Genomic DNA, 17,188 nt, shown 5'->3' on the forward strand with positions numbered 1-17,188 from the left:
AGTACTAATCTATGAGTATAAGAATAAATAGTAACAAGGTAGTCCAACAACATGTTGTTTAAGAAAACAACAGTAATAGGTTCTTCCCCAGCGCCTCTGCTCCAGAACCTTGAGCTTTGGCCAGGTTTACAGTTCCAGGCCTAAACTCTTTCTTGTGGAACAAGCCAAATCCAATCTAAAAGCCCCTCACCTTTGTGCCCCCATTGCACCAGTGAGAGCATCTTGTCTAGGAGGTGAGTAGTACAGCATGCAGGGGTGACTGCATAGCTTTGCTCCCCACAGTGGCCTGTATACCACCTTCTGGCACTATGAAAGTTGGTCAGCAGGAAGAACTTTCAGGTCAATTCCAGCTTGATTTCTATGTCCTGCAACCAAAGTATATTGTGTCTGCAGCAATAGGGGCATACCATCTAGTTCTGGTAGGCAACTAAGAGCAATGACAATAGCCTGTATTTTGGGGGGGTACCTGTCGAGCCTCCCTAACTAATAATGTATAGAGAGGGAACTCATATCTAGTGCTGGTGATTTTCAATTAATAACCCATGTCTTCTGTGGGAATCATTGTCCACCCATACAATATATCTGTGTTCAAATTCCTATTCCTTTTAAATATGTGTGTGTGTGTGTGTGTGTGTGTGTGTGTGTGTGTGTGTGTGTGTGTACACCTCCACAAGCTTATAAAATATGAGTTTCCACAGGGTTTGGTTTTGTTTTGTTTTTATCATAGTCTCTTTTGTTTTTGGTTTGTTGTTGTTGTTTGAGACAAGGTCTCACCGAATAGCCCTGGCTGGCCTGGAGCTCACTGAATAGACCAGGCTGGCCTTGAACTCATAAAGATCCACATGCCTCTGCCTCCTAGGTGTTGGGATTAAAGACATATACCATGATGCCTAGCATCATCCTCAGTATCTTAAATCTTTTTTTTTTTCTTTTTTGAGACAGGGTTTCTCTATGCAGCCCTGGCTGTCCTGAAATTTGCTCTGTAAGCCAGGCTGGCCTTGAACTCAGAGATCTGCCTGCCTCTGCCTCCTGAGTGCTAGTATCTTAAATCTTACTACAGAGATTTTCAATTTAGTTTTAAAAAATATGTAAGAATAAGTTAGGTTTCAAATAGTTGGCCATGTTAAAGCATCTAATATGTTCAGGAGAATAACTATTCCTAATATGTTCTATTTAATAAGTATTCTCATTTTAATATCATCCATTAACCATTTTAAACTATTGAAAATAAAGGGAATCTAACAGTATTTAAGTTAAAGGCATTTCAGTATTATTATTACAGAAGAAGATATTATGTATACCATTCAAAACTCAAGGATAATTCTTTAAACAGTTCTTTTACTACCTTTTATGGGACTCCACCAACAGATTGTTCATCCACTTTTACCATTGTATGAAATAGAGATTGTTCTCAAGTATATCTTCTCTAGGACAGATATAAATTTTAACATACTATACACTGAAAGTAAATATATAAAAATACAGCCTACTAATCTCTTACTATTTAAAAAATTAAGCCAGGCAGCAGTACACACCTTTAATCCCAGCACTCGGGAAGCAGAGCCAGGCAGATCTCTGTGAGTTCGAGGCCACCCTGGCCTACAGAGTGAGATCCAGGACAGGCTCCAAAACTACACAAAGAAACCCTGTCTCAAAAAACAAACAAACAAAAAAGTTAAACCAACAATCTTAACTGATTGCTGTGACTCAGGCACCTGGTCAGATGGCTCAGCAGGTAAAATCACACACTTCCCTTTTAGAGGACCCAAGTTTGTCCTCAGCACTCACATCATTTGGCCCACAACCAACTCCATCACCCTCTTCTGGCCTCATTGAGCACCTACACTCATAATAAAAATATGAGATGGAGCTTGGCATGGTGGCTCACCCCTTTAATCCCAGCACTCCAGAGGCAGGCAGGTCTCTGTAAGTTGGAAGCCATCCTCATCTACATATGGAGTTTCAGATCAGCCAGGGATATATAGTGAGACCCAGTCCTAAGCAACAAAAATTTATGAGAGGGTTCCATGGGTGAAGGTGCTTGCTGCCAAGTATGACAACCCAAGTTCAATCCCTGGCACCCACATAGTGGAAGAGAGAACCAATCCCCACAACCTCCATGGAAAGTGCCATGATACATGAGCATGTGGGCATGCACACACACACCAAAATAAATTAAAATGTAAAAAAAAAAATTAACTCTTCTCAGTAAATCATAACTTTACAAGTGGCCAAGGTAGAAGGAATCCTCTCTATTGATTTTTTGAATGGAGACTAATCATCCTTTGCTTTGTAAATCTCACCAGGTGATCTCCAACAACATCTTCAAGCAATGTTCATATTACTCCGCCCAGAAGACAACATAAGGCTGGTAAGTTAATGGCATTATCGTAATTGTCTTCCTCAAAAGGCTGCCTAATTTAGCCAATATTGAAGTCAATTTTTGTTAAAACACAATGCTAAGTACTAGGTGGAATAGAAATGAAGAATGGCCTATCCCAATCCAGCTGAGAATTTAATTCTTGTAAAACATAATATGAAGTGATATAAAATACTCTGATGGCTCAAGATTGTTGTTAAGTGCTGATTTGTAAGTTATTGTCCATAACAACAATTGAAGTTCAGAAAAAGAGGAGAAAACTTGGGAATTTGACCTGGTTGAGAAGGTTTTATGCTAAACAGTGGAACTTGAGCAGATCTTAAAAGATTATGAGATTAAGCAGACAGAGTTCATCCTAAATAAGAACATAGCTTAAGCAAAAGGACATAAAGGAAGGGACGAGGTATGAGTGAAATAACTAGCAATTGTAACTGACTGAGTCAAGAGACCTGGGCTAATCATGTTATGCTGGACAAGTTACCTTAGGCTGTCTTTGCCCTTTTCCTCATTCGTTGACTGCTCTCACAGTTGACAGGATTAAATAGACACAATAAGAAGTATGAAATGGGGGCCAGGTATGGTAGCTGCATGCCTTTAATCCCAGCACTCTGGGCCAGAGGCAGGTGGATTGCTCTGAGCTTGTTCTACAAAGCAAGCTCCAGGACAGCTAGGGCTATATAAAGAGACCTTGTCTCAAAAAAGAAGAAGAGGAGGATAATGAATGAAATGCTGCTGTAGGAGTGAGGCAGGCCAGTGCGGGGAAGGATTTAATGCCATAAACAGAGCTCTCTAGCAAGCAGGTCACAGACTGCAGATAGATTCTGTTTAGAACACACAGCTGTTTGGTTTGATTTATTTTTTATATTACCCAGAATGTTAAAGCTGGATTACATATAAAAGTCAAAATCTGGGTCTTCAGAAGATTAAACTTCTGGCAGTGCCAAGATTTTATCCTCATGTGACAAAACACAACTAGATTGGCATGTAGAGATCCTGCTGGGTTGAGGTTTGCTATAATCTGCTTACCCTGTTGTCTCCTGGACACTTGGAAGTCATGTGTCTTTTTTACATGGTTACTTTTCTGACTGTAATAAAAATAAGAAAACCAAAATGGAATGAATACCTAGCATAGTGGTACACACCTCTCATCCCGGACAAGAGTACTACTTCAAGTTCAAGGCCAGCCTGGTCTAGATAGAATAGTACACTAGCAAGACACTGTCTCAAAGACAAAACACCTAGGCATAATGGTCACAACTTTAATACCAGCACTTGAGAGACAAAAGCAGGTGGATCTGGTCTACAGAATGAGTTCAGGACAACCTGAGACTCCATCTCTGGATGGGCGTGGGAGGATGAAAAAACGACATGAGATGAGCATGTGGCTTTACTTGTTTAGAATCCATGTGGCTTATCTCATATTTACATTTGTATTTGATCCCTAGATTACTATAGAGCCCGTCAATACCCCTCCCTCTTCATGAAGCAGTTGTGAAATACAAGTTTTTTTGAGCCAAAAAATAACATGAACCAGCTACAGTGTCTAAGGAAGATTCTCTAGAAGCTAATTCAGAATAGACAGAAGGAAGTACACTAGGCAGTTGTTATTCAAGTGTGTGGTCACCAGACCCCCTAAGTTAAAGCAGTAACTTGGAAGTTGACTAAGCTACAAGCATATTAAATTCAAATAGCTAGTTTCTACTTTCTGTCCAAGAAGAGAGATCATGAGTAAAGTATGAGATTGGCTGTAGAAAGTTGATCAAGCTTCTGAACACTCTGGTAATCACCGATTCATCGTTTACTTTACTTTTCTCTCAAATGCTGACTCTGTGCTGTGTGTGTACGTATACATGTAGAAGCCAGAGGTTAATGTTAAGTATCATCCTCCTCAATAGCTCTCCTTTTTAATCACTCTCTACCTTATTCGTTTGTTAATTGATTGATGCACACCTTTTCTTTTCTTTTCTTTCTTTTTTTTTTTTTTTTTTTTTTTTCCTGTCCTGGAACTCACTCTGTCCTGACCTCAAACTCACAGAGATCCGCCTGCCTCTGCCTCCTGAGTGCTGGGATTAAAGGCGTGCACCATCACTATCCTGCCACATTTTTTCTTAAAAATTTTAATAATTTATGTATGCTGTATACATATGTGCAAGTACACTCACCATGTGTATGCATGTGGAAGCAGTAGGGTGGCATTAGGTGTCTTTTCCACCACACTCTACCTTATTTTTTAAAAATAAGGTCTCTCACTGAGATTTTACCTGCTGTGCTATTTTCCCATCATTGTCTGCATTTTAAAAAGTATTTCACGTGTGTATATCTGTGTATTTGTGTGTACGTATGAGAGACTGAGTAGGGACACTTATGCCATGAGGTAGTATGGAGGTCAGAGAAGAACTTTCAGGAGTTGGTTTTCTCCTTCCATGCTGGAATCCAAGGACTGGACTCAGATCATCAGGTTTGTATGCCAATCAGTTTTACCTGCTGAAGTATCTTTCTGGCCATCTGCATTTTTTTTATATATTTTCTCAAATAATTCTTAAAAAATCCATCTGTGGGACATGAAACACCGTTCTTACAGCATTAGTATTCTAAAGCAGTGGTTCTGAGACTTTGGGGTATATCAGAATCCCCGCAAGAGCTGCTGTCAACTACCAGTTTCTGGGCTTCTCTGGCAGGGTTTGGTTGGTGGGGAGGAAGTAGAGATAATTTATATTTTTAACAAGTTTCCAAAAGATGCTGATCACACTTTGAATATAACTTCCCATAACCCATACCATAGTCACTAGTACAGGCTGGCTATTTGCCGATAGCTCTTGAACATGGTGCGGTGTGGGAAAGCCAAAGCTAAGGATGTCATTGTGTGTTTTATCTTTTTCTCATTCATTATCTTCTGAACTTTAGTTTGAACCCCTAAATATGGGATAATCCACCACCACCACCACCCCGCATGAAACTTGAAAGAATTAAGGATAAAGTTAGGAGGCAGAGTTGAGGATGAAAGCCTCTTTTCCTACTAAAATATGCAGCTTCAACTTTTTAGATTTTGACAGACAGTCTCTCGTGTATGTATTACATTTACAGAATGTAAGTTCAAACGTAAGTTGTAACTTGTGCCTCTGAATTAATCATTAAAATGACAAGCCATTTTACAGTTATTTTGAATTGTTACAAACACATAGTCATTATGTTTCAGATTATTGAGTGAGTCATCTTCAGGAAAATAAATAAATGCATTGTGTGACTTTGGACAAATTAGCACTTTCTAACTGAAAGGGGCATTTGTAGACCCAAAGCAAAGGCTTTTGTTTGGAGTTAAATTTGGAATGCTAAAGCTCTTATCTCAGGACTTGTACATAAGGTTAAAAATTGGATAGTCAACTGAAAGTCCACTTTTTTTCTTTTCTTTCTTTTTTTTTTTTTTTTTGAGACACAGTTCCACTGTCTATCCCTGGCTGTCCTGGAACTCATTCTGTGGACCAGGCTGGCCTGGAACTCATAGAGATCCTCCTGCCTTTGCCTCCGGAGTGCTGGTATTAACGATGTGTGCCAGCCCTGCCCAGCCTTTTTCTTCTTAATAACTCAACCAAACCCCACTTTTTTGTTTAAACGTTGAAAACATTGTTTTCTTTTGGGGGAATTCCAAATACAGGTATAAATGTTACTTCAGTATTTAAGAAACTTCTAGTTGTTAAATAAGGAAATGGTTTTATAGTGCTCTTTTGAATTATCAAAGGACTACTTAAAAACCAAATGAGAAATTAACAATTTTCAGAATATTTACAGCAGCCTCAATTGAAGTTTTTGCAAAAGCTAAAAACTTGGCAGGATAATTTTAGAAAATTAGTTTTTTGGGTTTTAGTTTTATAATATGTTAAGTTTCTTCATGAAAATGAGTTTATTTTTTTTCTATGTATAAGTGCATTGTGTCCAGTTTGGTTTTGTTTTCCAAACCAGACAATTCAAAAAGGAATGAAGATGAAATCACCATGTCCCACACTCTGGGAAAAACCATTCCTGGCTATTTGAATAAGCAACTTTCCTTCTCTCTTGGTATTTACATAGGGTCAGGGTGGGCAGTTGGGTAAATTAACAGCCCTGCTTAATTTTGTTTTGTTGTTTTATTAAAGTAAGCTGTGTAATATCTTTTAACCTGTTTTTCATGGGTATCTTGCCATGCCAATAAATTAATCATGAATTTGGCAAGGAGGTATTGACTGTGCTGGGGATCAGACCTGGGGTCTTTTTTGCTTGCTAGACAAGTTCCCTACCTCTGAACCATATCTTTAGCCTTGACTATGGTTTTCAGGGATTCGACAGAATATAATTTATAGATTTTTTTAAAACTTGATATTCTTTTTCATCCAGACACTTCCTCAAACTCTTGAAGACAGTGTTCTTTAATTTATTAATGTCATGTCTAAAGTCTATTTTAATCTTAGCTACTGATATTACTTTGTTCTTTTGGCTAGAATTTAATACTTACATACTTTTGAAATATTTCTGATAGATTGGGTGAGCTGCTTGTCTAGACATTGTGTCTTTATAATGTGGCTTTCCTGAGGATAAATACTGCATGCAGAGGCATGGTCTAGACTTATGATGAAAATAAAATTAAAACAAATGTGTGATGTATGCTTCAAGAAAACTGTTTCAGGCTTGTGCCAGGTAGGATCTGTGAACTGTTCCACTTAGGTTCAATACTTAAATTGGACTGAGAGCTTTAAGGTGATTCTTTGAATGATGATCTCTTGATGTTATCAAGTTGAATATTAAAAAGACAGGAAATGTTTGCACTGAATATCACTTACCAAAATGTCTTGAGCCAGATATCAAGCATTATAGACTATATTTAGGAAGACTTTTTTCTTTCATCAGCCTCGACTTAACCAATCAGTTGGTGTATGAACCATCAGACAGAGAAAGTTAAAGAGATGGCTTAGTCAGTACAGTGCTTATTGCACAGCCCTGAGAACATGAGATTTAAAAAAAAAAAAAAGCTGGTGTTAATAGTACATATCTGTAATCCAAGCACTGGAGAGGCAACCAATTTGGCTAGACAGGATGACCAGCAAGCCCTAAGGATCCCCTGCTTTTGCCTGGCCATCCAGTCTAGCCAAATTGGTGAGCTCAAATTTCAGTAAAAGAGCCTATCTCAGAAAATATGACAGAGAATAATTGGAGAAGACACCCACATACACAGTGCACAAGCACACACACACACACACACACACACACACACACACACACAGTATACACATATATGCTATACACACATATACAAAAGTATACACATATTCACAACACATAACTAAAAAAAATGTTTCGATTTTTTTTAATTCCTCAGAATCATAGTTCAGTTGTTTCCACACCATTTGTATTTGCAGGTAAAAGTGCTTCTAACACATTTTAGAAATTGAACATTTGGTTTAAAGATTGCCAAGGCATGCTCAAGTTTAAACATGTAATAAGATCTGAAATCTTGTTTACTAGACGTTCTGGGGCTAGGGATATAGCTCAGTTGGTAGAGTCCTTAACTAATATGTATGATGCCCTGGGTTCTAACTCCAGTACCATATACACCAGGCATGATAGCACTTGCCTGTAATCCTTGCACTGGGAAGATCAGAAATTCCAGGTAATTCTCCTCCCAGGCTACACAGCAAGTGTGAGACCAACTGCTAAACCTGATGACCTGAGTTTGATCCCCAGGCTGAAATCCAGAGCTGCCTCCCAGTCCACCTCATGTGTATCTACTGTTATCCATAGCTTTGTGTGTTTAGTGTTCCTCCTCAATCTCAGTTGACTAACTCTAGACTGTGGTCCATTTAAATGTTAGTTCCTCTTAGTGTCTCATAAGTGAATTTGATTTCAAAACTTTTCTTCATGGAACATAAAGTGAACAACAGTATGGCTTGTGTCTTTGGCGTCAGAATGATAGCATTGCATTCCGATTGTGTCAGTTCGAACAAAGAAGCTTTAATTTAGCCACATCCACTGTTTTTACTTCCCTAGATTTTCTTAGGAATATCAGAACAGAGGCATAAAGTTAGGTTTATAACTTAGTTGGTGGAGTGTTTGCCCAGAATCCTTGAAGCCCTGGGTCCTATCTCCAGCACCACAGAAACAGCATGATGGTAGATACCTGTAATCTTAGCCCTTGTGAGGTGGAAGCAGAAGGACCAGTTAAGAGTTATCCTTGGCTATGTAAGTTAGAAGCCAGCCTGGGATACTTGAGGCTGTCTTTATTTAATTTGATTGATTGACTTGATTTTTGAGATAGTAGGAGTAGAGCATATATCTCACCAGGGGAGAGCAATGTCTCCATCTTCCACAGTTGATTTCCCAGCCCTTGTGCTGTCCTGGCATAGGCAGCATATGTATGGCAAATATTTCAAATGATTGTTGCCTGGAAACCATTTTGCTTTGTTTTTGCTTGGTTTATACAGTGATTTTTTTTTTAACTTATTAAGAAATTTTCCAACAGTCAAAGTAGAAAATAAGTCCCAGAAATTTTTTGAGTCAGCTTTAGTAGCCATCACCATGTGATGTGACATTTTACTTCAGATATTTAAACAGAGGGATAGTAACCACGCTGCCATTATCACACTAGCAGGTAAGCCCTTAACTTCATCGAAGACCCTGTTTACATTCCAATTTTCTGAAGGCACTTTGAATACATAAACAATGAATTAAAACTTTTAAAAACCAAGAAGCTTCTGGAAAAGGAATCTTTAATTGTTGAAGGTAAAGAAGAAGCTGAAGCAGAGGCGGGTAGATTGCTCTGAGTTGAGGCCAGCCTAGACTATATAATGAGTCCCAGGACAGCCAGAGCTACATAGACAGTCCCTGTCTTTAAAAAATAAAAAATAAAGGATGGGGCTGGAGAGATGGCTCAGAGGTTAAGAGCACTGCTTGTTCTTCCAAAGGTCCTGAGTTCAATTTCCAGCAACCACATGGTGGCTCACAACCATCTGTAATGAGATATGGTGCCCTCTTCTGGCTTGTAGGGATTTGTGCAGACAGAACACTGTATATATAATAAATAAGTAAATAAATAAATAAATAAATAAATAAATAAATAAATAAATAAATAAATAAATAAATAAAGGATTAGAGAGATGGCTCTTCCATTGAGAATGATAGCTGCTCTTGTGGAGGACCCAAGTTCAGTTCCAGCACCCACATAGCTGCTCACAACCATCTGTAATTCCAGTTCCAAGGGATCAGATACCCTCCAAAGGCACTGGGTATACATACATGTGATGCCCTTCCATACATGCAAACTAAACACTCGTACACATAAAATAATCTAAGAAGCTGACATGGGGGCATAGGCCTGTACTCTCAAAATTCAAGAGGCTGAGGAAGGAGGATTTATGTGAGTTCAAGCCCACTCTACATAGCAGACTCTATCTAGAAAAAAATAAAATAAGAAACAAAAGGAGACAGCCCCTAAAATGGTTTTGTGGGTAAAGGTGCTTGCCACATAAAGTGATAAACTGAATTCAATCCGTGGAGCCCACATAAGGGTAGATAAAGAAAAACAACTACACAGAGTTGTCCATGACCTCTACACATGCACCAACACACACACACACACACACACACACACACACACACACACACACACACACACAAATAGTAATAATAATAGTAGTGGTAGTAATAATAGTAATAATAAATCAGGAGTAGGGGAGGGAAAAATATCCTGTCACATACAGATATACAAACATCTGTTTATATATGTAAATATCTGTTACAAACAGATACTCATTTGCACAGAGCCGGTAATTTCCCCTGGATAATACTAATAGTTTGCTTGTGCAAATTTTATGTATGAGATGAGTGTTCACATTCATGTTCCTCATTTGCCCCTCTTCAGTTTATAGAATATATTTTGGCAATTGTTATAAATTCTGCTCATAGAAACACATTACAGTGGGTATTAATCATTTACCATGTATCATGCACTGATTCACATTCATAATTTCATAAGATTCTTTCCTTTTTAAGTGATTAAAAAATGTTATTCAAGACTATTGAGATAAAGCTGGGAAACCTCAGTATAGAATTGGGCTTAATTGTAAATCCAGCATGGACAGGCAGGAATTCATAGCCAAACAGCAGAATTGAGTCCTGTAAATGAAGGCTGCTGAGCGGAAATATAAAAGATAAGTGAAGGACCGAGACTAAATTGACAAAAAAAAAAGGAAGGGAGGGAGGGAGGGAGGGAGGGAGGGAGGGAGGGAGGGAGGGAGGGAGGGAGGGAAGGAAGGAAGGAAGGAAGGAAGGAAGGAAGGAAGGAAGGAAGGAAGGAAGGAAGGAAGGAAGGAAGGAAGGAAGGAAGGAAATGGGGAATTGGTAAAAATCTGTGAGCTAGGCAGCAGTGCACTATCATGCGAGCCTGAGGACATGAATTCGGATACCCAACACCCGTGTAGGAAAAGCCACACAGGACAGCATGTGCCTGTAATCCCAGTGCTGGCCAGCCAGTCTAGACAAAATGATCTTTGGGTTCAGTGAAGAGACCCTGTCTCAAACAATAAAGCAAATATTCAGGCTAGAGGAAGGTACCCAGAATTGACCTCTAGTCTCTACAGATCCAAACACAGGTGGGTGCACCACACACATACACACAGAAATGAAACAAATGTAATTTAAAAATCCTGAACTATCCTAAATTATCAGGGTTAGAGGACAGAGGGGAAGATATGAAAGGAAAGCTAATCAGTTAACACCTTTGTGCCAAATTAACTTAATAGATTTTGAAACCTAGACTGAATTCTAGAGAACAGACCACTAGGCTGTACACCATATTCTCGTTATAAATGCATTTTTCTGGACTGTTCACCCCAGCCAATCAAGAAACAATGAGTTCTTCATACAGACTGACCTCCTGTCTCATATCCTCTGCCTGCTTCTCATTAGTTCACTCTTTCCTGTAGTCAGTGTGGATTCTTTCCCTCTCAAATTTTTCAGTATAAACATGTGGTGGTTCGAGTAAGAATGTTTCCTATAGGCTCAGGTATTTGAAAACTTGGTCCCCAGTTTGTATTTTGTTTGAGAAATTAGTCATGCCTAACTAGAGGAAGTTCATGGGGAACAAACTTTGAGGGTTTATAGCCGCTGTGCTTCCTGCCTGTGGATAGAAATGGGATCTGAGCTTCCTGCTCTAGCTAACTGCTGGCATGCATCCCCCATTATGGACTCTCCTTCTGGAACCCTAAAGCCTAAATCAGCTCTTCCTTCTATGAGTTACAAAAAGAAACTATTACAATATGCTTTCACTCTGAGGCCCAGCAGGCACGTTTCCATCTGCTACCTCACTTCCCTGCAGGTGGTTGAAAAACTTACCCATAGATAAGATCAATAGGCCTTTTATTTCAGAGAACCCTCAGTATCAAGTTTTGGCTTAAAATGATTTAGAGGATTTTAGTTGAGGATAGGCCAAGGTGATGGTATATCACTTGGGAGATGGTAGAGGATGAAAAACCCAGTTAGATGTCAAAGAGTATCGAGTAGGGATGATGTAGACTCCAGATAAATAAATTTAGTGGGGGTTCTTGCTAAAGTTTAATTTTGCAAGTAATTGCATAGACAGATATAGGACAAAGTCCAAGAGCCTAACTAAAGCTTGGTGAAACAAAGAATATTTACCAGGAGAAACGGATTTGATAAGAATGATTATTACCTTACCCTAAAGCTTGTGGAGATAGGTAAGTACATAAAGATACATAGACTATATAAGACTGATAAATACATATATATTTTTATAAAGTATTATGTATATAGTTTATAATATATATAAGTACTATATATTTCAATAAAATACACATCTATAGCATTTTGAGTTTGACCAACTTAATATATATTTATAGAGACTTATATACTTATCCTGTATATAATGTTCATTTTATTTTTATTGAAAATAAATTTTTTCATATAAAATATTCTGATCACAATTTCCTCTCCCTCATCTCCTTCCATCCAACTCCACATCTTCTTTATCTCTCTTTAAAACAAATCAGAATAAATAAAAAGAAAAAACAATGAAAATGCACAAGAAACACAGACATACACACACACAAAAGAAATCAATGAAAACACAAAATCAGAAACCATAATATAAGCAAAAGACCAGTTAGGTTAAGTTTTGTTTGTTTGTTTGTTTGTTTTTAAAAAAGCCTAAACAAAAGCAATATGAGTTTCCCCCCACAAAAAAAAAATCTACAAAAAATACCATTGAGTTCATTTTATGTTGGCCATCTACTACTGGGCATGAGTCCTGCCTTAAGTGTGGTTTGTATACCCAGTTATAAGATTCTTAAAACAACATAGGTATTATCTTATACCCCCCATTAATTTAGTATTATATCAAAGATTTTATAGTTAATATTTGAGTTGAATTTTGAAGTTAGGTCTCCCAACTATCACCTTTTTGCCTTGGTAGCATGCTATGAGATGCTGGTTTAAAAAAAAAAAAAAAAAAGATTAAATGATTTAAAAATTCTCTAAATTCCTTGTTTCTTTATTATCTGTTGACCTCAGGCTGTAAGATTGGAAAGTACTTACCAAAATCGAACACGCTATATGGTGGTGGTTTCAACTAATGGTAGACAAGACACGGAAGAAAGCATTGTCCTGGGAATGGATTTTTCGTCTAATGACAGGTATGGTACCATTAAAAAATGGGGGAGGAACATGAAAACTACCTTTTAATTAACGTAGTATAGTTATTTGAACTATTACAAAAATGTCTTGCATAATTATGCTTTTAAAATTCAAAATAAAATTAGACAAGAAGGTAAGAGGATGAAGGGTGTGTGTGTGTGTGTGTGTGTGTGTGTGTGTGTGTGTAGACCAGGCTGAGGTCACCCTGCCTCTGCCTCCCAAGTGCTAGGACTAAAGGTGTGTGAGTCACCATGCCCAGCTTGTATTCTTGATATACGTCTTGGTCACTGTTCTATTGCTGAGAAGAGACACCATGACCACAGCAACTCTTATAAAAGAAAGCATTTAATTGGGGCTGACTTACAGTTTCAGAGGTTTAGTCCGTTATCATCATGGCAGGGAGCATGGCAGCACTCAGGCAGACATGGTGCTGGAGAAGTAGCTCAGAGTTCTATATCCAGATCCACAGGCAGCAGGAAGAGAGAGCCACTGGGCCTGACTTGGGCTTTTGAAACCTCAAAGCCCACCCCCCAGTAACTCATTTCTTCCAACAAGACCATACCTACTCCAACAAGGGCCATACCTCCTAATCCTTCTCAAGTAGTGCCACTTCCTGATGACTAAGCAAGTATATGAGCCTATGGGGGCCATTCTTATTCAAACTACCACAATATTTATGTTTATGGATTGATTGAGATATATATATGAAAAGTGTCACAGTAAAACCCATTATCTTTTATAGTGAGTATGTGGTAATGAAGTTTTAAGTTAAATAATTCATGACAGCCTGAGAAGATGGTTCAGTTGGTTAAGTATTTGCCATGCAAGCTCAAGTACCTGAGTTCAATCCCTAGCATTGGTGAAAATTTAGACACAGCAGCATGTGCCTATAATCCCAGCACTGAGGAAGTAGAGACAGAGTAATCCCTGGAACTAGCTGGCTGGCAGATGGCCAGCCAGGGAGCCAACCTAGCCAAATCTGTGAGAACCAAGTTCAGTGAGAAACTATGTCTCTAAAGTGAAGAGCAATGAGGAAGATACCCAAGGTTGATGTCTGACCTCCACATGCACCCCATAAACATATGAACACATGTACACACACACATAGAAAAATCAAGGCATAAAACTAGAAAATAAGTCTTGGCCATGATCTTCAAAGACAAGCACACTTGCTAAATGTCTTGGGCTATTTCTAATTTACTATTTTTATTCCTAACTTTCCCTCATTACTAGGTACTAATGATAATAATTAAGCAAATGGGGGAAATGTTGCTTTTTCCTGTTAGTCTAATTCTTTCCATCAGTGATTCTCTACTTTGGTAATCCTAGGGTACATGCCTTTCTTGATAATGTACCAATGGTCCTGGGTTTACAAATCAGGTGTACTTTGATTCCTGTAATTAAAGATACCTCTGACAGAACCTAGATTTTTGTTGTTGTTGTTGTTGTTGTTGTTGTTTTGGGGCTTTCGGGGGTTGTATCCTAAAGGCTTAAGGCTTTTCTGTTCTATTTTTCTACTCTTTCTGAAGAACCTTTGGGAAGACTATGGAATGTGGCTGCTAAGCAGATCTTTACACTCTGAGATAATAAGCCTCAGGAAATCCTGTCAGATGTCTCAAACCATGACTTCCTGGTTCAGGACTAGAATGGAACTGTGCAGTAGCTAGGGGTGTGACCCAGGCCTGGGGAAATTTATCCACCAAAAAAAAATGTTTGTAGCAGGATTGCTATTGAGTCTCATTGTCCTGATTTTGTAGAGAGGCAGGGAGATCCCAGGATCACTAGAAAGTTCCCAAACCCAGCCTTTACCCTAGTTTGTACATAGAAACTGTCTTGATTTGCTTTGTGTTGCTGTGATAAAGCTCTGACAGAAACAGACTTGGTGAGATAGCTGAGTGGGTAGTACGACTGCTGCCCAGCCTGACACCCTAAGTTCAGTCCCTGAGACCCACATGGTGGAGAGAACCAACTCACTCAAGTTGTCCTCTTCCTACCTCCAACATGCTACCCCATGCACACAAAACAAAATCATTAAAAACAACTTGGGGAGGAAAGATTTCAGCTTACAGGTTACAGTCCAACATCAAGGGGAGGCAGGGACTGAACAGACACCACAGAGACAAATGCTGCTTGCTTACTTGCTCCCAGGCTCACATGCCCACAATAGGCTAGCACCTTCTACATCAATCAGCAGTCAAGAAAATGCCCCTATAGGCAAGCTGACAGAATAATCCAATCAAGGCAACTATTCAGTTGAGTTTCATTCCCACTTCCCAAAGGTGTCAAGTTGATTTTATAAATAAATAAATAAATGAATAAGACAGAGGTCAACTTAGGGAATGACTTCTGAGTTCACGAAGATGACAGGGCCAGAGCTGTGACTTGTACACCAGTTACAGCATTTACTTATATGCTCTGAACTTACAGAGGCTTGGCAACCACTTGTAGGAAGCTTTCTCTTGAAGTTTTGACTTCTGATGTTTTCCCTAAATAACAGGCCTTTTAGTAAGAAAGCACTTATTTTGTGAGAAGAGTGGCATGCTCCAGTAATTCCAGCACTCCAGAAACAGAGTCAGGAGAATTGCCAAGAAGTTGAGGCCAGCCTGGTCTATGTAGTAAGTTTCAGACCATCTGGGGCTATATATAACAAGATTGTCTCAGGAGGAGGAAGTGGGAAACTACCTATGTTTCCACATTGGAATTTTATGATCTCTGATTTGGACTTTTACCTGTCTGGACCTATAGTGTCTAGTACATTTGCCACTAGACACCTGTAGCTTTTTAAGTAAATAAATACTAATGACATATTTAAAAAATGTTCTTTCATAACTAGTCATATTTCATATACTTAGTAGTCATGTGTGGTTAACGGCTCCCATATGGGACAGCATATGTGTACAGAATATTTCCATTATTGCAGAAAATTCAGTTAAACAGAATTACTGTGGCCATGTTTCCTTTGTTTAGTTCCCCCAACCCCTCCCTTGAAAACCTGTAGATGTCAGGCATGATGATGCAGGCCTTTAGTCCCAGAACTCTGGAGGCAGAGGCAGGAGGTTCTTTGTGAGTTTGAGGCCAGCCTGATCTACAGAGTTCCAGGACAGCCAGGACTACAAAGAGAAACCCTATCTAAAAAAAAAAAAAAAAAAAAAAAAGACAAAAGGAAAAGAAAACCTAGGACAGGAACTACAAGTGCATGGAAACTTGAGCTGAGACTTCCTTCCCCTGGAGACTGGAGGCAGTAACTACAGATTCTGACTCCAGAGTGTCAACCATCAGATGGCTGGGCGGACTTTCCATGGGTGCCTAGTAATTTATCCTCGGCAAATCACATCAGTTTGTTCTATTAGTCTATCTGGATCATACCTGGCAGATGCCATTGCACTGATCAAATTTTAGTGTCTCAGAAACAAACTGGGACATGAAGAGCTAGAAATTAGTTTCTTTTCGTTAAGCCTAGCATTGTCAAACCTTATATGTCTTCTCTTTGAGTGAGCCTGTTGACAGTAAAAGAAAGGCTTTGACAGTCATGTGTTTGGGTTTACAACCAATGAGAAGGCAGAACAGAAAGACTATTTAAAGACATACACACAGGAAGTAGCTCTTTTTCCGAGAGGTAGGTGCTTGTTTGTTACTCCTCAGCTTCCCCCACCCCTTGGGAAAGATTCTCACTATGAAGCCCAGGATTTCCTGGAACTCAAAATTCTCTTGCCTCAGTCTCCTGAGTGCTGGAATTATATATGTATATCACCATATCTAACTCTGGGGTTTTGTTGTTGTTGTTTGTTTAGGGGTGTGTGTATGTGTCCAAGCACATGTATGTGCAAACACCACATGCATTGCAGATGCCCATGCAGGCCAGAAGAATGTTAGATCTCCTGGAGCTGAGGAACAGGCAGTTGTGAACTGCCTGACCTGGTTGCTGAGACCTGAATTCAGGTTCTCTGCAAGAACAACAAGCACTATTAGCCAATGAGCCATCTCTCTGGACTCTGGTTTTGGATTGTTGTTGTCGTTTTCTATGTTGGTTTGATTTTAGGTGGTTGGGGTGGTTGGGGTTTTGGGTTTGTTATAGCTTTTTTTGTCTTGGTTTGGTTTGGTTTGGTTTTGGTTTTTTGGGTTTTGTTTTTTGGT

General features: G+C 39.0%; 1 protein-coding gene across 5 annotated transcripts in view; it reads left to right on the top strand.

The window, feature by feature from the left end:
- Ssh2 (slingshot protein phosphatase 2) overlaps positions 1–17,188 on the top strand; it is a 247,927-nt gene that overhangs the window by 182,449 nt on the left and 48,290 nt on the right. For all 5 annotated transcript variants that reach the window (XM_015996220.3, XM_076577578.1, XM_015996219.3 and 2 more), the window contains 2 exons: positions 2,307–2,371; positions 12,932–13,053. In XM_015996220.3, the coding sequence (XP_015851706.1) occupies positions 2,307–2,371; positions 12,932–13,053 (187 nt within the window). The remainder of the gene's footprint in view (positions 1–2,306; positions 2,372–12,931; positions 13,054–17,188) is intronic.

Source organism: Peromyscus maniculatus, chromosome 8 (genome assembly GCF_049852395.1).
Source record: "Peromyscus maniculatus bairdii isolate BWxNUB_F1_BW_parent chromosome 8, HU_Pman_BW_mat_3.1, whole genome shotgun sequence".
NCBI lineage: Eukaryota > Metazoa > Chordata > Mammalia > Rodentia > Cricetidae > Peromyscus > Peromyscus maniculatus.